Below are 22831 nucleotides of genomic sequence, written 5' to 3'. Positions count from 1 at the left end.
GCTTTAATAGTGATATCTGGTGCCGATTTGATTAAATAAGCTATAATTCAGGAAAAAAAGTCCAGGGCGAATAAAATTACATAGAAATAATTAGTTAAATTGATTCTCAGAGTTAGTTGAGCTGAAAGAGTATTAAATAAATGAGAATTGAATTAACAAGGGGATTCAATATGATTTATTGAATTATTTATTTGAATTCAAGATCTTCTTTGAAAATTGAAACTTTGTTGGCAGACAAATGGAAATGATAATTGTGAGGATTTGATACAAAATCAAGAGATAAATAAGAATTTAAAAATAAGAGAGAATGAAATTAACTATGAAAGAGAGAAATGAGAGATTTGTTTCTACAAATGGTTATTAGAAGAGAAAAAAATGAAACAATTAGATAAATGAACATTATATTTAACAGATGATGATGAGAGAAGAGGGAAAATTTGATGAGGAACAAAAATTTACATAATAAACAAATTAGATTGTTTTGTTTGAAATGAGTGATGATAGTGAGGCAGAGATTACAAAAAAATTAATATATGAATTAATTCTCAGTCAGATGTTGAAAAGGTCAAAAGAAGGGTTGATTTTACAAGATTTAGCCGTGTCCAGTAATGAATAAAATGGACTTTGAGTAATGTTTATCCTTTCGCTTATGATGAAAATAAGAGAAACAAATGGCACTGTAACATCGCTTTTTGTCAAATATTACAATATCAGATCTAAATTGAGTAATTTGAGAGGAGAAAAGGGAAACAATTAAATTGGAAATTCATTTTCTCCTGGATGAATTGGAAGTGTTGAGATGATTGGGGCTTCGTTAATCAATAAAACTATGACTTAGATGTTGCTAAAATTGTCTTGATTATGATCCACTGTTGATTGCTCGCTTCTTCAGTCTCATAATTGAGTGTCGGCTGATCTTGAATTTGATATATTGATTTGATAAGTGATCAATGATTCGATGGTTTTCTTCCATTAACCATGAGAAGAATAAAGATACTTTTTTTAAATACCATTCTTTGGTGCAAATATTGTATAAAACTTGATTCCAGTCTTTGAATTATTAACTTCCAACGAGCTTGAAATTATGATATTATAATTTTAGATTCAATTTTTAACAGAAGAAACATTTTGATTTGTTGATTCTTTTCATGATTATCGTTGAGCTGAACATTGAAAAATAAAATCTCGATGAATAAATTTAATTTCATCCTTTTTTTCATTCTTGGCGATCCTTGAAATCAAAGTTCATTGTTTTGTGCTTTTCCAGTCTTGCAAATTCTTTCATGATTTATATCAGCCCTGATTTGATTTGGTTTCAGTTAAATAAATAGAGCAAAAGAAAATAAAATTCAATCCAATTCAGGCCTCCGAGTTTGGACAAGTCAGGTTCACCGTTAATTAGCTAACAATAATCAAGTAAACTCTCAGATCCCAGATTCAGCGATACCTTCATCATCTGTATAAAAAAGGGAAAACAAAAGAATTATTAGAATTGATTGGCAAACAATTTACTTTGAATTAATTTACCATCAAACCCAGGATTAAGATGCATTTCAGGTCTGGGCGAGTCCAAGAGGTCAGCTTTACCTTCCAAAACAGTAAGTAAACACTGATGAATACAGATATATTGTTGCTGTTGAAAATAGAAGAAGAAATTTCATTAATTATCAGCAAATAGTAAATTAAAAATAGTTTATATAAATACAGTTAAACAGCAAATTTGACCTGAACAATTAGATGTAAATGTTTCTGAATGTAAAGGTTCATGAGATTGGGTTAAAAAAGATGTGATCAACAGACACAATCAAGCAATCATTGATACAATATCATTTGTTGGATAATTTATTTGAAAAATTGCCAAATTAAATGTTGCCGATCCCAATTGATGTCATGTTTATCAATCAATTTTAATCACTCAATGTGAAAACATTGTCACTCTCTTCCGGCCTCATCCCTTAAACCAGCTACAATTAAGGAAGTTTCATCATGAATATCAAGTTTAACATTTGGCTTCAAGCTAAATAACATTGATAAAGATTTGGCTTTCATTGCTGGAAAATAATATGGAATTTTAGGGAAGAAAAGCTGAAAAAAATCAGCTAAACAAAAGGTTGTAAGAAGGGAATAAATTTAAGAATGATTTATGAAGCAAAAATTAACTAATAACACAACAGGTTAAAAGGTATCAAATTTGACCTGAATGTTCAAGCTGACAAAAATGTTGCGAAGTGTAAAAATAAACATCCTCTAATTATTTGCTGTTTAAAATAATTGTTTTCAATTAGATACCTCATTCTGAACCATCCAAACTCTTTCTCGTCTCATTTCATAAACAATACCAAAAATATCAACATAATCGTATTTTTGGATATGCTGTAAGATACGATCCAAAGCGATAAAGGTGCCTGATCGGCCAACACCAGCACTGTAAGAAGAGAGAAGGTAAATCAGTTAATTAATCATGTTTTAATCATAATTTGTTGTTTTATAATTAGATAATTGGATGGAGAGGAACATGGAAAGAAGTAAGGAATTCAAGTTTGACAATGTTAATGGTTAATGAAATGGTAATACAAAAAGCAAAATCAAAGACAAATTATCACGACAAAGTTAAATCAGGCTAAATTAAGCTAATTAAGTTAATAGTGAAGGAGGTAAAAGTAAATATTATTTGCAATTCAATTTCAAAATTATGATAATATTAGAGGTTAGAGTGAAACAGTTTATCACTGATTGACACTCCAATGATAAAGTTGTTTGGTTAACAAGATGATTAAGGAATAGTAAATTGGTGCATTTTTAATCATTGAATGGTATTTTAATGGTACATTTGCCGTTGAGTTTACGTATTGATAAACATGACCAACTTGAGCATAAACTATTTTTAATGAGTCAGTTAACCTTTTTTTTGCAGCTAATCCAGATTCAGTAAAAGTGAATGGATAAAAATGAATAAACTTTCAACAAAAAGTCATTCATATGAATGAACAAAAATTCAATTCATGAGCTTTTCCAACTATTCACTTTTCTTGGAAAAAACAATTGAGCAAAAAAATCTTTTTATATAAATGACCAATTAACAAAAAATACAGACTACGATTAAATAGCATTATAATTTGATTGTTTTTGTTTGAATGTAAAAAAAGGTAAAAGTATCATCCATAACGTTCAATATTTACTCATCATTAAACATCTTCAACTAACCTTGACCATTTTTTATTCAACAAATAATTTGTGATTCAAAGCTTAATGTAAGGTAAGGTTCCTTATTAAGTAAAATTGGATGACCAAATAAAGGTAAATCAACTTCCGTAAGATTGTAGGCGACAAGTGATCGCATTATGCTATATCAAGTGAAAATAAGTGAAGGTTGAGATGGACAGTTGTTATTGAAATGAAATATTGTGGAGAGCAATAAAATTGTAAGTGTTGATCATATATGGATTCATAGCAAAGTTGATATTCAACACCTACAAGTGAAAATTGACAGAAATCTACAGAATTGACAGAATCTATTGTAATTACTGATCAGTGAAAATCAAGGAAATTATAAGTAGTTGTATCATCATTGAGCTTTTTTTGTCTGATCGCCCAATTTTCACTTACACACGATAATACAATCAAAAAGCGACTCTACTTGATTGATCACAACATAATTTTCGCAACTTGATCAACCTTAATACGATACTTATAGCTTCTCAATTGAAATTAAATCGTTTCATAAGTATTATTTGATTGAGGTTCTCACACGTTTTCCGATTATCTTTAAACACAATTTTCTTACTTTACTTTTTTTATGCTGGTGATGCTGATCAACCTGTAATCATCAGTACTAATAATGAACTGTCAAGTGAAGCTATTTTTTTGCGCAATGGGAACGTTAAATTTTCGGAAACATGTTTCCTAAATAAAAGCAGAGTAATCATGATTATTACATGTTTCATGATAGACAAGATGAGTAGCAAATAAAGGTTGATATTTGGTTGGTGAAAGGGTAAAAAATTGTTTAGTTTAGTGTGTCGAGTTTACTAACGAAGATTTCAACGAGTCAAGCGTAAACATTTGCACATTGATAGCAGCACAAAGTTTCAATTAATGATCAAAGTAAGAAAGTGTTGATAATCTGTTAATCTAAACTGTAAAAGCTGTGACTGAAGATCAACTTGTTTCCAATACTGTGAGGTGAGCAAACAGTAAAAAAATATACAAATAACAAAAAGATTTAAATTGTTCAATCATTGAAAACAATTGAGTTGGTTAATTGTGAGTGTAATGAGAGGATAAAAAAGGAATGGTTTAGTCTACTACCAATTCATAATCAGGTTGATTAGTTGGAATGATTACCGATTGTTACTGGTAAAGAGAGAAAGATAGGATTTTTGGGTTTTAGCGGTTGATATCTTATCAGGTTGAAAGGTTGAATTAAGAAAAGGAATGAGATGAGAAAAATGAAAATAAGGAAGGATTAGGATTGATAGTAACAATATTTTGGGATTATAATAATAGATCTAATAATCATAAATGTTAATAATGATTATTATGTGGAAGGTCAATGATGGATAATGTGGAAAGAAGATAAAGGTAAAATCATATTACTGGAAGTGAACAGATTTAAAAAAGAAGTAGGAAAATAAAACTGGTTTTTAGTTGGTTTTTTAAATGATGATGAGTATAATGAAAAATTGAAATGGTTGCGGTTAAGATTGAAGAAAGAGGAAGAGAAAAGGGAAAAGGGTTGAAAGATGAGAAGCTAACCTGCAATGTACAACAATAGGTTTGTTGCTATCAGGTAATACTCTTTCTCTAAATGATCGGACAAATTTGACTAAGGTTATTGGAGGCTCAGGAACCCCGAAATCAGGCCAGGTGGTGAAATGAAAATGACGAACTATCCTGGATTGATCACCCTGTAATGGAAGATAAACAAAAATTGGAATTGGAAATTAGTTTGACTGGAAGAAATGATAATGATAATGAATGCTTGGTTTTGTCTTTTTATTTACCCTCATGACTTTAAACTCGGAGATGGACCAATCAGGATATTGGGATTCATTGAGCACTGTTACTTGAATATCACCATAATAAACGGGTTGAGGTTCAGAAGGCCAGTAACGGTCACATTTTTCACGGCCTTTTTCAATACAACGAGTTAACATTACAATGGCTCGAGAATTTTGTTCCCAAATCATGCGCCAAAAATCATCTCTCGTTGAATGTAGAGGTCCTTGGGTAACAATAAACTCTCTTGGTGAATTGTAACCAGGAATGTAATTTGAATTGATATAATCTGAGCCTTCCTCGTCATCTGTGGGCAACAGTTTAACACGAGAATGATCATATGGTAAAATATTTGTAAACCTATTTTTGGGTCGATTAACTGGTAAATCAGCTGCTGTACATGGTTTATCACGACCAACATATTTAAGCAATTCAAATTCCTCTGAGAAACGGAAATCTGAATCAGCAGACATGATACGATAATGTTCAGAGAAATCCTTTAATTTGATGGGACGGCTTGTTACAAGTTCACTTTCAGCAATGGAAAGAGCATCCTCTTTACCACCCATATGTGGAATTGATTTGGTATTTTTCTTGATTCTTGAACTGAATGGACCAAGACGTTTACGCTTCAAGACCAAAATGATGAAACCAAGAAGGATGAGGAGACACAATGGGAGGAAAATTCCCACGTACAAAGCAGTATTATCTGGATCCGTGGCTATGGGGTAAGAATAAAGTGTATCATTGAATTTATCAGGAGCAGTAAAAGCTCGAATTTTAACCTTGTAGATTGAACCAGATTTTAAGGGACCATTACAATATTTCTTAATGGCATTTGAATTTAAACAATCCTCTGATCCAATCGTAAAATCTTCAACTAAAGAGCCATTAAAAGGATAATAGGGTTCAACAACTTGGTAAGCAGGCCAAGTTGACTTTTTCTGAACCTCATGCCAAGAGGGAAGGTCAGACAGTCGAGTGTCTCCTGTATCATCTTCGGCAACAATTATGGTGTAAGCCAATATGGGACCGTACATGTTGGAGAAAAAGTTTTTCCTAAAACGAACACGAATGGTTGTAGAAGTGTGACCCACCTCAGTGGGCACAATATTGGGTAAATGTAAAGGCGGTGGCCAAATAGGCATGGCTTCTTCCCAGGTAGCCTTTGATCCAGGTCCAACTTTGGTGTGAGCTTGAATTTGGAAGACATAGACCTTGCCTGGAATTAGTTGATAAATTGTTCCCTGATTTTCTGTTGGCCCAAAAGATTGGTGTTTCATTACCGGATTACCCTTTGGATAATAAGATATATTGAAACCAGTAATAACACCATTTTGCTCTGAAACTGGTAAATCCCATTTCAGTGTAATCTCATTTGGTTTAACATCAATTGAATGGAAAAGTGCAACTCGACCAGGAATTGATTCAGAGGTGGTAAATGTTTGAGAAATGGGTGAACTTCGAAGCATAGTTGAGGTTCCATATCCACTGAGCGTGGTGACTTCAAAGGAATAATTTTGATGAGGTTTCAAGCCAGAATAGAATATCTTTTCTGCAAAAGTAATATTGCGAACCAGCCGATTTGTTATCTGAGGATCAAGATAGGTTATCTCGTAGCCATCTTTATCACCGATTGGAGCTTCCCATACCAAGGTTATTTCGGTATCGGTAGTTTTCAAGGCAGACAGAGAGCGAACTGGTTCTGGAAATAGACGGACTTCTCTGATAATTGGAACAGAATGGACACCACCGCTTACAGTCCATATTGAGATGTTATACAAACGACCAGGTATTAGGTTATCAAATAAAACCAAGCGAGAAGTATCGTTATGCAATTTTTCTTGGGCAGGAATTGATTGATCGCTAACCAATTGGAACCGATATCGATCAAAAATAACGTTCCTTCGAGGTGTTGGTGTATACTTGATTCCCAATGTTTTAGTTTCTTGTTCATCGGTAACAATGTTAATTACAGAATTGATCACAGGCACTAATAATTTAAATAAATGACAAATAAAAAGGATTCATTAGCATTCAATCGCAAATAAACATTGATTTAATCTATAAATAAGGTGTGTTCAGTGATCTTTTTCTGGCATTACCAGTCATGTTAATCAAGCCATTTCATGAGGTAATCAATGAATTTGTAATTACCTTATCAACTAATCAATGAGTCTGTAAATGTTTGAATACAGACAAACGTAAAAAAATGAATTGCTTTGAAAAAAGCATATAGATTGAGAAGGTAAACAGGAAAAGTATTAAATTATCGAGTCAATGTTTAATTAAAATTGTCATTAGTCAAAAGAAAAACAATAGCAAAATTACTTTAATTGCAAATTGACCATGATTAATGTTAATAGTGGCGGAAAATAGTTAACAAAGTCTGCTAAGTCAACGTAAAAAAATGTTGTTCGTTAATCGTCCCATCAATGAATCAGACAAATCATTCAACAACAATTAACGTTTTTAATCGCAATATTTTTTGTTTATCAGCCAATTGGTAAATGAGTAACAATATTATTTAACATCATTCTGGTGACCAAAACACTCTTAACCAGACTCAGAACCAGAATGTAACAAGTAAACCCAAACGATTACCAATGAAGTTAATAAAGCACATTGATTGAAAAACGGTGAAAAATTGAAAAAACACAGATTAAACGATTAAGACGAAATTGTTAAATCTAGTATAATTAAGTTAACGATCTGGAGCGCAAAAAATTGTTCAAATTTCTTCCTATCAATACCAATTAGCTTTAGAGTTTCATTGTAAAACCAGAAATTGTTCAGTAAATGATCAATTAGAGTAGCAATTTGCTACAGATAAAATAATTTAATTAACACAGTAATATAAAATGAATAATTGGATCTAAAATCAAAATCATTACCATAATGAGCTGATTATTAGACTATTATCAATAGCAAACATAAATTGCAAACAAACATCCGAGTTATTAAAGGTTATTGAAATGCAAAAAGTTGATAAAACATTAAATGGCAGGCAATGAAATAGATCAAATAATTTCAATAATTGTTGATAAAATGGAAAAAATGATGTAATTGGAAAAAATTGATTCAAGGTAAGCAATTAATGCGAGCGATGTTAAGTGCGGACAAAGATGCAAAAATAGCTTTCTTTTTCTCAGAAGGTTTGCTAAATGTTTCAAACCTTGGCCTGACTTTTGAGGAGCCTGGAATTGGCCAGGGGCTAAGAGGAAAAGAAGAAAAGAAAGAGAAAATAGATGATGATGATGATGGGAAAGATGAAGAGAACAGGAAAGAGCCCGGAATATTTGCCTTAAAATCAGGTTCTCTTGTGACTGTACCGGGCAACTGAATATATTTAGTATTGATCATTTGTTTGCCTTGTTAACCTGTGACTGGCTAAATTGTATCCAATGATTATATTGAATAAAATAATAAATTTGATAGCTTATTTACTTGAGATTTGTGAAAACGGTGAAACTATTGATAAGCTAAACATTTCATCCTTTTGTTAATTATACAGTTAAACCATATAATAATATGTAAACTACAGACTTGAAGATAAAATTGCACTCAATTGTGAACTTTTTTTGCAAATGATTATCAAATCTATCAGTTTATTACGATTGGTTTTCATAAATAGATGAGAAAATTTGTAAATTGAAAGATTGGTGAAGAGTGAAAATGCGAAAGGAAAAGTTGATTTGAATGAGCAACAATTGAGTGGTTGACAGATGACAATTGTTTCATCTGATGAATATGAATGCGAAAAGATATTTTGACCTCATGCTTATCTCATTATTCAAGAAATAATCATCTTTCATCATTTTAAAAGTTCACTTCTTTTTCTGGGTCAAGATGATTGTGAATCCAAATGATGGTGAAAAAACAAAACTAATAGCAAAACAATCAACAGTGAAAAACAGCAGAAACAAGAATCAATAACAAGCAAACAATAAGTTAACACAAATCATCCTTGATGCCATTCATTGAAAGTATCAATCGATGTAAAAAAGTGATTTCCTTGAATAAAAGTAAAATTTTGATTCCGGCAGAAATTATGATTAAATGATTGAAATATTTAAAATCAATTTGATTCTTGAAATTGCAAGAAAACGAGCAAAAATCAAGGTTTTCAGAGACGAGTTGAAAACCCAAATTAAATGCAAATGTAGAGTTGAAAATGATGTCGATCGAAACTGATTGAAAGCCTTTCAATTGTATCAAATGCTAATGATAAATTGATAATAATAAGTTGATATTATTTTGGTAAATCAAAGGTAAAAAAATGAAATAAAATTTTCGTTCTCACACAAGTTTTAACTCGTTCTCAAAACTAAATTAACAATCTTGGCCTTTTGTTCAATTGATAATCATGCTAAACGTAATAACTGTAATAACCAGATCGAGCATATCGAGAATTGGCTTTTAATGATAAACAATTGAAGCTTGTTTTCTCGATATTGATAGCAATTTTTGTTTCTTTTCATTAACGAAATTCATTTTCAAACCATTTTTCATGAAGATTCATGTTTTCCATTTTTTCAACAGTTGCTTTTAACTCTAACTTGCAATGGAGACTGGATAAGATATTCACGAATAAAACCAGATTGGGTTTAGATTAACCAGAAAATCTAAGATCAAGTTTTGTATCAATCATGTTAACCTTGAATCTTTAGTTTCATAAAATGTTGTTCATTAATTATTGAACTTGTTTTAGTTTGATTATTAATTTGACAATTGAAAAGGTAAAATTGGTTTGATTATGTTTCCATTTGTTGAATGTTTTCACAATTGTAAACATTATATTATCACGAATCAACTTTCACTCCTTTTGTGTGGTTAAAACGTTTTCATATTATCATTTCAATCATTCAAATTATATCATTTCTCACAGCTTATTGTTGATGCTGTTGACGATTAATTGTTATCATTAACTTGAATCAGTTAAGAGTGAGAAATTGTAAACTTTGTATTTACATGTACTTTTCCTTTCAACTGCAACCAATAGACTGCAAAACTAGATTAATGAATATTAAAATATCCAAAATGACAATTAAATAGTGATTAAGAAAATTTCAAATATTGTAATTTTTACATAACATTATTCAATGTCTGTCAATCAGATTATCGGTTAATTTGATTGATATTTAGTTTGCTTCAACGAGTAACAATAATAGCTTTGAAAGGTTGTTATTCATTGACCAGCGGTCAATCAAAGCGTATAAAAAGTTAAAAGGTAAATTGAGATAATTTTAAATTAGTAAAGATATTAATACAGAAGAAAGTGGTTAAGCACAATACCGTTTACAGAATAGCCGATGATCAATGAAAAAATGACCTTGTTCTATTTGAGTAAAGGCTAAGCTTAATTGACCATTAATTTAACTCTTTTTTTTCATTCAGTTAAAGCTTTTTTCAACCTCAAGCTCCTACAAATGCATACAATTTTTGATTATTGTTTTCAACCTTTTAAATTGCCATTTCAGGATGAAAAGGCTGAAGAAGCTGATGATAAAGATGGAAAGTGATGAAGGCAACCAAACTCATTTTATGCAAAAAAAGGTTTCACTTGTTGCTTCTTCGATTGAAGATATAATCAAAAAAGGTCGCAACGTTTTCAACGTTTTTTTGTTCAAATCTCTTCACACCTTAATCATCATTATCATAATTTGCTTTTCGCCTCTTTGGTTAGTGGCAGTGAAAAATGTATTTTTGTGTAAATGGTTAAATCAATGAAGTTCAATTGTGCTAATCAGGCAACAAACGGTAAACTTGGAATTTAATCGTTTCTCAATGCTCAAGTAAAAGGGTTTCATTTTGAAAAATAGTCTAACATCACTACCTAGTCATGCTCATCAAACCATTCAAGTGACAACCAGTTTTCATGAGCCAATCTCCCTGAGTTAACCTGAAGATGAATAGCGACACACTAAAAAAACATGAACAATACAAATAAAAAGAAACAAAAAACAAGATCAACTGAAAGCAACACCAAACGCCAACATTTATCTCGCCCTTTCAACATGATCAACCTTATCATTAAAAGTAAACGCATTTTCACTATACAAATGTAGATTAATGTAAAGGAAGAGATCTTAATTTATCCAAATTATCGTAGGCTTTATTCACCTAATCATTAGTAATTATTGACCTTGTTGTAGTCAATTGGAGTTTAGTTTTTGCTCTTTTACCTTTTGCTATATTTTTGTGTGTCTTTCTGTGATTGTTTTATAACAAACGGTTGGTATAAAAGTTGAGTCAGCCAATGATTAAATGAACCTACAACAATTTAACAATTAACTGTTGAAACTTTCTGTAGTTAATAACCGTTAAGTGAATGGTAAAAATTAAAGGTGTGTATTTGTTGGAAGAAAAATTATTACAACTCGAAACTTGATTTTTCTTCTTCAAAAACAATCTTCCTTCCTATTCTCCTTTACTCCTTTTTTTTCATTTTATCTTCCAAACCTCAAATTCTCTCTCTTTTTCATCTTCATGAACAACTTTTTTTCTTTCTCTTCTGGCTTCTTGTGTGAAAAAGACGTACCAAAGTCTTGATTCATTTCTTTCTCTTTTTTCTCCTTCTTCTCTCTTGCCTCTCAGGACATTCCAAGAAGCAGCGAAACAGGTTAAAGTCAAGCAAATGGTCATACTTTTCAAACTTGTACAGGTATTTCTTTCACTATTCATGACTAACTTGAATGTAATTCTGAAACTCGAACTGAAAACAAGTCAATTGAGGCCACCTTCTCTTTCGACTTTTACTGTCTCTAAAAAATGATTTGCTTTCTCAATTTTTCTTTCGTTGGAAGACAGCGAAACACGTATTCGTTTCTTTTATCGCTACCAATAGCTTTATATAATATTTTTCATTATAAATTATCTTTAGCTAACAGCTTTGATTAGCAAAACTATCATCTGGCTTTTTTTGGGTGAAAAATTATCTTGATTAAAAAAAAGATATTTGCATTTTACTTCTTCACCAGCAACATTTGATTGTCAAGCTCATTCGACTTTGACATAATTTTAGTCTCAAATGGTTCGTATTAATAAACACACAAACACTAATTTTAAGGTAGATTGATATTTTTGATTTGCCATTTTAAAATCGATAACCGGATCTTGGAAAGATAACTGTTATGTATTTGGTTTTGATACTTGCACAGTGATAACTGAACACACGCATAATGATAGGTAATTGTGATTAGAAGGGAAGAGTTTCCTCATTTTATCTGATAATTGTTTCGCTACTTACTTGTTCTGGTTTGGACACCGATCCCTTCACTTCGAAGATTATGACTAACAGCGTAAAAACGGAAGGAATACATATCACCAGGAGTAAGCTCGTCTATTACAATGGTCACTAGAGTTCCGACACGAGTATTGTTACCAGCTGGAACTTGTTTTGAGTTTTGCTGAGTGGGTTCACGAACCGTATTATAAACAATTATGTAATAATCAACACGTCCTAATGGTGTAACTAATTTAAATGTTATATTTTCAGATCCTATTGAGTAAGTAACTGATTCCACTGCATTTGGGTACATTGTTTGCTCTATTTCACGGACATCCGGACTTTCTACTTTATTAGAAATTGTATTCACTCGAAAAACATAACGTTCACCGGCAACTAAATCACGAATTTCTGTTGATGTAATGTTAATAACTCCCATTTCACGCCAAAATGTAGATCCAACAGGTCGATAACGGACAATGTAATGGTCAACCAGAGACTGGTTGGGTTGTGTCCAGGTTAAAATTACCGTTGAATTGGAAGCTTTGGCAATTTGAGGTCCTCCTGGAGGTAGAGGTGGTATAGTTTTATCATATGTGTGAGGTTCACTGACCAGACCATAACTAATGGCAGATACGTTGATAGCATAAGACCCGCCAGGAAAAAGCCCTTCTAAAAGAAGCCAATTGTTTTTAGTGATAGATTCCTCTTTTTCTTGGGTATCATTTCTGATCCAAACAACTTTATAAGAATCTTGACGGCTGTTTACATCTGATTTCCAAGAAACATTTAGTTTGTTATTAGTGACAGGCTCCAAGATTCCAATTACTGGTGGAGCTGGCTTGGTTGGTTGGTAAATCACAATTTCTTCACTTTTAATCCCCTTGCTCACAGCAACCACCGCAATTGAATAATTACGGCCATCAAGTAGATTTTCGAGAACCACTTTAGTCTCATGGACAACTTGTACTGATCCATCAGAATTGAAGGCCTCCAGTTCATGATATTTAACCATATAAGAATCTTGAACTGAATCATTATTAGCAACCCAGGAAACATTAATCTCGCCTGCCTCTCCAGGCCAAGCTTTCAATTCTGAAACAGGTAAGGGAGCTGTGGTAACATTACAAGTTACCGGCCAACTAGCAACATTATCAGAAACAGTTTTAACAACCACTTCATAAGTTTTTCCGGGCTCAAGATTTTCATTAAATGTTACCATTCGCGGTGCATCCTTAGGTACTGATTTAGGTATCGAACTTTTCATGCTTAATGAAACTTGATAACGATCAAATTCAGATAATGATTTCGGCGGTGACCACTTAACATCAAATGAATTAGATGTCACTGTGGTTTGATCAAAGGTAACATTCGTCGGTGGTAGTGGCACAGTCCAGTATTTGGCTTCCGTCGGTGTACTTATCTGTGTATGACTAACTGTTTGAACGGAAATATTGTAAGCTCGACCTGGTACTAATCCATAAAATGCTGCTTGAGCTGGACCCGGGGGTTCTGATTCTTTGTCAACATTGAGAACTGATTGGATGGCATCCCGAGGCTCAATGCTTACCCTGTATTGATCAAATATACCAGCAGGGTAAGGAGGCTGCCAAAGCACCAACAGGGTTGTCTCGTTTCTAAACCAGACGATGAAACGTCCTGGTGTGTTTGGTTTGGTGGTAAAATTGGCTGACAAGAAAAGATTACTTGAGATGTTACCATTAATTGATTGCAATTGAATTTCATAAGTTCCTCCTGGTGTAAGATCACGTAGAGTTAAAGGTAAATCATCTGTTGCCGCAACCTGTAGATTACGTATACCCGTTTCATCTTGCTCTGATAATGGGACGATGGTTAGTCCATAAGCAGTGATATGTCCAGAGGAAGGAGGACTCCAATCGAGGTGAACTATTTTACCAGATACAACTTCTATTTGTAAATCTCTGGGTGGATTAGGTGGTGCTATAACTGGTGTGGAAAGAAAATTAAACTAATCAATTAAAATCAAGGATTTGTGAAATTGGTAATGAAAATGTGTTGCTACATTGAACTTATAAGGTTTTAAATAAATAGCGGAACAAATTGTGAGGGAAAGAGAAACAGAAAAATTCATACTAGGGGAGTAAACATTTTCAATAAAAATCAATCAGATAGTCTCATATAAAATTCAGTTCCTGATCCATGAGAGATGAAAACTAATGACCTCAGTGAAAGAATAATGAAATTGGAGAGAGCATGAAAAGAGATGAGAAGATATTAAAGTAAACTTTTGTCTAATCATGAAAGATATAACAAAGTTAGGAAGTGAAAAATTCAGATTGAATATAAAGATTTTCATAAAATTATGCAACACTCAAATAAATGAAAACTGACCAAGCAAAATATAGATTGAAGATAATCAATTTGAATATCTACCTACAATTATTTGTGATATCTTATAACTATTGAAGTTTTATCCTAAATTACTATTCTTATACTATTCTTATAAAAGAAATGAAAAAGTTCTTGGTCTAAAGACAATAAAGATTGATCTGACCATTAAGAAACTTACCTTGAGCAAAAGAATAGGGTACCAAGAGGCACAAAGTGAATCCAATAAGAAAACAGACTTTTTTGGGTAACATGTTGACCCTTGTAGTTGTTGTTGTAAAAACACCAACTAAGGCCAAAATCCGAGGAGAACATACATTACAAAATAAACTTTATTCCTGTGAATTAACATGGAGGATGAGTTTCGAAGAAATATTTATGTAAACATATGAAAGGAACAATTAAAGTATTAAATAACAATACTAAAAAATAGTGAGATTCAATTAAACATCATGATGTTAACAAAGCAACTGAACTGAGGCAACAACTAAAAACCAACTTCTGAAACTTTCAGAAACAACCAACATGTAAACAGTAATTTTAAAGAGCAGAAGATGGCGTTCATCTCCACTTTTGTCATAATTGTCGTTAGCGACATCTACAGAGTGATAAACAAAATTCTTCTGATAATAACAACTTGTAAAGTTGAATTTGATATTGTTTTTGAAAGATTGAATTTCATATCATATTTCATTTATTTTTAATTAAAATCCTAACTTTTTCAGTTTTAACAAAGCTGTTCGATTTTTATTTTGTCCATGGTTCCTTCTAACTGAATTCAACAGTGATTGAAGTATTTAGTTTGATGAATTTTCAATAAATTTTGACATGTAACACTAACTTTGGTTAAAGCTAAATTGACAGGTTTCATTTTCAGTTATTGGATCATAATTTTGATTCATGAACAGATGTTTTGATTCTACTTTGAATCTCAAAGTTTGAAACTAGTTTGACAATTCAGTAAAGTTAACCGGCATTTAAGAGTCTCTTTAAAGATAATATCAGCATTTAGTTGGAGACACACTATTCATTTAAAGCATAAACTTGGTTATTTTTTATTACAATTAAAATGCTAATATGTTGACCTTCGTTTTATTGTTTCCTTTGATAAATTGTTGATCAAACAATATTAATTTGTGTATAAGAAACAATGAAATTATTGGGTTAATTAATAAATGATAAGATTAAAAATTTTATTTGAGATCAACCTGCGACTGCGTGCATATTTTTTTTCAGCCAATGAACAGCTTACACTTGGATCATTTCTTTACCAGGTTAAACAATTGTGTTTAGACTCGTCAGTTTATTAATCAGTAATTCAATTGGGTTTGTGTCAATCAATTTAATTACTAATTGTGCATTTGTAACTTTATTAAGTATATTACCCATATTTATTTGTAACTTATTGCAATAAAAATCTATTCTTCTTAACCTGACATCTTTTTATTCAAATTTAAGGTAAGTCAAGTAAAGTCTTTTCTGGGATTTCCTTTCATATCCTTCTTTGCAGATTCAATCTGTCAATGTTTTTCAATTTAATCAAATTTCTCGATTATTCTTCAATCTTCTCTTGTTTCTTTTATGATTAGATTGATCTTAAATTATCAATTTATCCTTTTATTGATTAATGTCTTGTTGTCTTGTTGTTATTCTAGGTAATGAAACTAAAATTAGTATTTTGCCTTGTAGCCTGTCTGGCAACAGGCATTGGTGCAACTGTTTATTTTAGAGAAGAGTTTGATACACCAAATTGGGAGAAAAGATGGGTACAATCAGAATTCCCTGGTAAAGAATTTGGTAAATTTGAATGGACAGCCGGTAAATTTTATGGCGATGATTTAAAAGACAAGGGAATCAAAACATCTCAAGATGCCAGATTCTATGGTCTTTCAGCTAAATTTGAAGACAATAAGTTTGATAATGAAGGAAAAGACCTGGTTGTACAATTTTCAGGTTAGTATATCGATATTACAATCAGTGATAATACAATATATCATAATGTTATCTATTTTGAGCATTACTAGAGAAATGTTGTTACAGTTGTTAAGTCTCAACGTGGCAATATGTCTTTGTCCAGAAGTGTATGAATAAATATCAAGTTTGTTGCTCCCCTGTTAAAATGTGGTTTGGGTGTGTGACGTCAACATAATCGCCTACTTAACCAGCATTATACTTTAGTTTATTAACTACAATTAAGTAATCAGTAATGAAGAACGGCAATACAAATGTAGACTAATTTAATGATAAAGTAAACAACAATTCCATGCAGTATACATGGCGGTTGATTTTGAATAGATTTCATATTTGATGGAACCCTAGTAACCATTTATAATAATGCTCAATCAGTCGCTTTTATCTACAATCAGATTGTTATTTAATTTTTTTATTCCACTCTCTTTCATTTGATTCCATTTGATTCCAACAGTAAAACACGAACAAAACATTGACTGTGGTGGTGGATACTTGAAAGTATTTGATTGTGCACTTGATCAAAAGCAACTTCATGGTGATTCTCCATACTTACTTATGTTTGGACCTGATATTTGTGGTCCAGCAACCAAAAAAGTCCATGCTATTTTCAACTACAAAGGAAAAAATTTGCTCATTAATAAAGACATTCGTTGTAAGGATGATGTCCATACACATGTTTATCGATTGACTGTTAAACCTGACAACACTTACAAAGTATCAATTGACGGTGAAACCGTAGAGAAAGGAGAATTAGAAAAAGATTGGAACTTCTTATTACCTAAGAAAATTAAGGATCCTAATGCAAAGAAACCCGAAGATTGGGATGACAGAGCCAAAATTGATGACCCTGAAGACAAAAAACCAGAAGATTGGGATCAACCAGAATATATCCCAGACCCTGATGCATCTAAACCCGAAGATTGGGACGATGAAATGGACGGTGAATGGGAACCACCACAAATTAACAATCCAGCATTTAAAGGTAATTTTAAAATGAATAAGAAAAAGTGAAAGTAGAGAAACATGGTTACATGAATCTATTAGTTTTTGTATTGGAAGTTGGGTTGCTATTTTCTTAATATGTCTTGTGAAATATCAACTCAATTCAGTTTTTATTGTACTTTATATTTCATTTTTCTTCTTTGTCCTGTTTTTGTATTTTTAATATTTAGGTGAATGGAAACCAAAACAAATCGATAACCCAGCATACAAAGGACCATGGGTTCATCCTGAAATCGATAATCCAGATTATGTTGCTGATGATAAACTTTACAGATATCCAGAAATCTGTAGTGTTGGTTTTGATTTATGGCAAGTTAAAGCTGGAACCATTTTTGACAACATTTTGATCACTGACAGTGAAAAGGAAGCCGATGAAACATTGAACGATATCTTGGAAAGAGTTAAAGAGGAGAAAAAAATGAAAGAGAAACAGGATGAAGAAGAAAGGAAAGCAACTGAAGCTGCTGCAGAGGAAAAGAAGGATGAAGAGGTTGATAAAGAAGAAGAAGCCGATGATGATGACGATGATAAGTCAGAAACTAAACATGATGAGTTCTAAGCTAAACAATTAGTAATTTTTTTCAAATTGAGCTAATCTAAAATATAGCGACTGGATGTTGATTAAAAAGAAATCCATTTCGTACTTTTTTGTAAAAACAATGCCTCGCAATTTTCATTTCAACTCACAATAATTCTTTGCTTTTCAATTACAACTTTTATACAAAATTTTTCAAACTCTCAAGTTATTCGAAGTGAAACAATCAATTTATTCAGCTGAAGTTTATTTAATAGCTAAATAGTTTACTCTTTAGCCATCCAGAGTCTGAAAATAAATTCACTCTAAAACTTTGACTCGTTGACCAAACTCGACATCGATTCCAATTCAACAGTAAATATTCGGAAATCATTATATTTCAGTCATCATTAGTGTCAATACAAAGGATTCGAAGGATTTATTTATATAATAACAAAATAGTTTACTCTTTAGCCATCCAGAGTCTGAAAGTAAATTCTCACTCTAAAACTCGTGGAGACTTTTAGGTTAAAATCGATTCCAATTCAATATAAAATGTCTTCATCTTTATTCGTTTAAAGGATTGTTGGTTTCGTCAAAGTCGATTTTCATTAAGAAAATGGTCGATTGAAAGAAGCATCAATTTAATCGATTGTCCATCAGTAGAATCAACAACCGATGGAAATGGAATTAATTCACAAGGAATTTGCAGATTCAAAGGAGATTCCCGTTTACCAAAAACACCAACTTTAGTTGAATTAGTGTCACCCACTTGAACCTTGACAGCCTGTGATTGTAAAATTGAACTGAAAACTGAGAAAAGCCAATTAATACGACCGTCAGCAGATTGGACAACTTGATGTGCCTTTTTATTAAAGGATCCAGTTGGTTCATCTAAATTGTGACCTTTCTTTATTTGTAACTCCTTTGTTGCCCTTTCAGCGGCTTCAATCGGACCCACTCCTTGTTTTATTAATCGGTTGATATTGCTACAGGCAAAATCAAAGTCTTCCCGTTCAATCAATATGGAATCGGATTCTGGTTAGATGAAGAAAATATATCAATCAGATAAAAGAAATGGCTGGTTATTGTATAGAATTGATAAGTCTATCAACTAAATACTTCAACAACTTACCCTGGATGATGACTCCAAGAATTAACAAGAGACAATTTAAACACTTCATCGTATCTTTACTCTTATCACAACAAAAAACACCAAAAAGTATTTCCAAAAGTCACTCTTGACAATGACTAGAGGTTAAATTGAGTTTGTAATGATCATACAATTTGAATGGTAGACAATTGATAACAGGAGTTGACGATTTTTGAATTCACTTTTTTGGACAACACAAAAAAAACATTTTGAGTCTAAGCTACTTCAATTTTCAACATGTTTTCCATTCTTAACCATCTGTCTGTGGAAACCATTTTTATTTTGCTTACTATTATCATAATAGTAGCAATAATTATCATTATTTATTGTTAATAACCTGTACTTTATTCATTTGATTTAGTCAACCAGTCCATAAGCCTGGGGTCGTTCACATCTCTATTCATATTTCAACCTTCAACAATGGTTTATTTTTTTAATCATCATTTACTGAAGGAGAGAAAATTTTAATATTAATAACAATCATTGATTCACAAATCAGCCAAAATTACGAAGAATAATTTCTGACCTAATTGATTAGTCAGTTACTAAGGTTTAAATAAAAGCTAACATATTCTGGTTCAATAAAACTAAAACATATGGTTAACTTGCCAAATAATTTAGTTGAATTTAATTAATAAGAAATTAGATTCTGTTCAAACGAGAAATCTGGATACGTTAATCATGTAAACGATTTGAGTTAATAGTCGACTAAAAGAGAAAATCTTTTTTCAACAGACGATGATGTTAATTATCTATGGAAAGAGCATGTAAACGTCTATTATAAGTAGCATTAACCAGTTGATTTGAGGGATTGTGAACAAAATGGAAAGGATTATGTTAGTGGAAAGGAAAGATCAGATGAAAATGAAAGAGTTAGGTTGAAGGTGATATTAAATGTGTTTAAGAACAAAAGTAAAGAAGGTGAAGATGAGGATACTAATGATGATTATTATTTAATCTGCAAATAGCATTACGCATAAATCTGACTTATCCTTTCAACTGATTGGTGGAATCAAATTCGCGTGCACTTTATGATCTGTGCGGTAATGTCGTCTTTCAATTCTTAGAAATCACTTTGAATGTTGAATCGATTGGCTAGCCCTGGTCCAAGATCAACGAATGGTTCGGTGTGACAATTCAATTGAAATCAGAATCTTCAAGTTTTCAGGCATGGAAGTGAAAAGGTATTATAAGATTGATCCGGAAGTATTATGTAAAAGTAAAATGTGATGAATACCAGTGTTGTGAATGATGACAATGATATGCAAAATGTGTAAACAAAGGATCAGGATGATGATAAGGGAACATCTAGAATAGTAAGACAAAATATGCAGAAAAGAAAAGATTAAGTGAAAATTTTTTTAAAAAAACACAGATTTTGCATGGTTAAATCATGGTGAGGAGTTGACTCAGAAGTAATTGTAAATATTGAGCAGTTTCATTTCTGGATGAAGAAAAAAAGGGAGACATTGATGATGATGAATGAGTGAGCTGATGTGATGAAGAATGATTAAAAGATGAAGAAGAAAAAAGAAGAAAGTGCATCGAACATTCGTTTTGAATCTGTGATATTTTAGATTAGCAAGGAAAAAGAAACGCAAACCGTTACCAACTAAAGAAACAACTGTTCAATTGTGATTAAAAAAACTGTAAATTACTATCGATATTATCATTATTAACGAAGTATATATTTAAAAATTCACATTCTCTTTTTTCAACGAGTGGTACTACAACTGTAAACATGAGCACAGAGAAGAGTTGATGTTAATACGAACAAAAAGGAATCCAATAGCGGTTATAATGGTGATCACCATGTTTTCATCATCATCAGTTTCATCCTCATTTTTATCCGTCTGTTTACACATATTTTACCTCTATTTTTCCATCTACTCTTTAAACGTCAGAATCATTAAATCAGTGTTACCTCCATTACACAATTAAATCTCATCAAATATAATATTACTAAAAAAAGAGAAAACAAAACACCAGCTAAATCAACAAGTTAAACAGACGAATAAAAAAGCTAGAAATAAAAAAAAAAGATTCACTATTTTCTCACCTTTCACTCTTGTTATTTATTATCGTCTCTCCATGTCCTCGGTGTGTCTTCCTGATCCTGTGATCCTGATTGACATTAACAAAAATTGTTTGGTAACCATTGTCCATTAAAAACACTGTGGTAAACAATCAAATAAATTATGATAACAAAAAGGTCTTACTTGAAATTACCCGTTGCCAGCCATCTTGTCCAGTTTCCTTGTTAACCATTCTTGATTCCCATTTGTTAAATGTTGAAGCGGTTTATTTGTATCCAGTTTTCAGAAAAGTATCGAGTTTAATACATGAATTAATGTTACCGCGTTTTATTTTTCATCGCAATCTTTTTACTCCAATTTATTACAATTAGCTTCAACTAGAGAGAAGACGAAAGAAGAAAGAGAATAAGAAAGAGAGTAAGAAAGACAGAAAAATGTAAGACTTGAAAGAGAGAAGAAGAAGAGAACCAGAGTGAGACAACTTTGGGAGATTCAGTGTGCAGAAGTGAGTAAAAGTTTCAGTAACTGTTTCAATCTCTCTTTTTTACTAACGGTTGTAAACGTAAATATTGTTAACTCTCAACTAAACCATATGGGAAGTCTTCAAATAAAAGGGATTCTCAACAATCATCATCAAAACAATCAAAACAAAATCAAAAGCTTTTTATTTTCAATTTCAAATTGTCGCTCTTTTTCATCAACCTTGATTAATCTTTAACCCTGGTTTGGGTTACAAAAGTGATTTCCACCAACAAATCGTTTTCAAATCAACATTGAAACCAATGGATTATTATGATGCTTTTTTTAAACTCAACTCATCGTCACCAATACAATCACCATTACCATTACTATCAACACCATCTTTATCAACATCATTCCCATTGAAATGAAAATGATCATTAATAATACCATCTTATCACCAGTGATTTTTACCTACAGCAAGAGCAACCTTTACAGTATGAGGAATACCTGAAGGATTAAACTTTGGATTGTGTGCCATTAATTAAATTGTTTTTTAAAAATCGTATAAAATCCCAAATGAAATTAATAACACCAACACAGAAAAGAAATAATTGCGAGTTGAAATTAACATCATCATAGTCATTTGTCTATCACCAACATCATAATCATCATTACGCTCTACGTCAACATTAGCTTCAATTGTTGATATATTGGTGTAACACATATAAAGTGATACGTACATTTACAATTAATACAGTGAAAAGATTATATTGAAATAAACAAAACGCTTGACCACATCTTTACCTGTTACTCTTCATCTTGTTGATCGTCTTATTTTTTTTCTAATACATCATTCCTAATCGTGTTTAACTTATCATCATCTGTGTGTGTACCTGTTTATCTAACTTACCATAACACAATAACAGCAACAAGAAACAAACAATCAACACATAACGGAGTTAAACAGCAATCTATTTTATCTCTTTTCCAGCCTTTCTTTTACATCTTCGCTCGTTCAACACCACCATAACCGTCTTCATCTCCATCATCACCGTCATCTTGTATTCTATTTCTTGTTTTTTTCTCTTTCTCTCTTT

The 22831-nt window shown here is 31.8% G+C and overlaps 3 protein-coding genes across 7 annotated transcripts; 1 reads left to right on the top strand and 2 right to left on the bottom strand.

Annotated features, from left to right (window-relative positions):
- Positions 1-152: 152 nt before the first annotated feature.
- On the bottom strand, positions 153-15133 carry LOC107363654 (tyrosine-protein phosphatase 10D). Its single transcript, XM_015930916.3, has 7 exons — positions 14778-15133; positions 12248-14194; positions 5004-6991; positions 4756-4907; positions 2290-2425; positions 1528-1633; positions 153-1456 (listed from the first exon to the last, which is right to left on the bottom strand). Exons 1-7 carry the CDS (start codon positions 14848-14850, stop codon positions 1425-1427), a joined length of 4434 nt encoding a protein of 1477 aa, XP_015786402.1. The 5' UTR covers positions 14851-15133; the 3' UTR covers positions 153-1424.
- Positions 15134-15906: 773 nt separating this feature from the next.
- LOC107362036 (calreticulin-like) lies at positions 15907-18295 on the top strand. The gene is made up of 4 exons (XM_015929033.3): positions 15907-16054; positions 16252-16549; positions 17022-17549; positions 17740-18295. Exons 2-4 carry the CDS (start codon positions 16255-16257, stop codon positions 18126-18128), a joined length of 1212 nt encoding a protein of 403 aa, XP_015784519.3. The 5' UTR covers positions 15907-16054; positions 16252-16254; the 3' UTR covers positions 18129-18295.
- A 198-nt stretch (positions 18296-18493) lies between these two features.
- Positions 18494-21597, bottom strand: LOC107362062 (uncharacterized). 5 transcript variants are annotated; one of them, XM_089267510.1, is made up of 5 exons: positions 21456-21597; positions 21296-21360; positions 21109-21225; positions 19219-20544; positions 18494-19121 (listed from the first exon to the last, which is right to left on the bottom strand). In XM_089267510.1, exons 4-5 carry the CDS (start codon positions 19265-19267, stop codon positions 18679-18681), a joined length of 492 nt encoding a protein of 163 aa, XP_089123636.1. In that variant the 5' UTR covers positions 19268-20544; positions 21109-21225; positions 21296-21360; positions 21456-21597; the 3' UTR covers positions 18494-18678. The 5 variants fall into 5 exon arrangements, with proteins under 5 accessions (XP_089123636.1, XP_089123634.1, XP_089123633.1 ...); XM_089267508.1 differs by having other exon boundaries at positions 21109-21198; XM_089267507.1 differs by lacking the exon at positions 21109-21225.
- Positions 21598-22831: the final 1234 nt, after the last annotated feature.

Source organism: Tetranychus urticae, chromosome 2, assembly GCF_039701765.1.
Source record: "Tetranychus urticae isolate SD_2017Ah chromosome 2, NJAU_TeUrti_SD_1.0, whole genome shotgun sequence".
NCBI classification, from domain to species: Eukaryota; Metazoa; Arthropoda; class Arachnida; order Trombidiformes; family Tetranychidae; genus Tetranychus; species Tetranychus urticae.
This window is presented reverse-complemented; position numbering and strand designations above follow the sequence as displayed.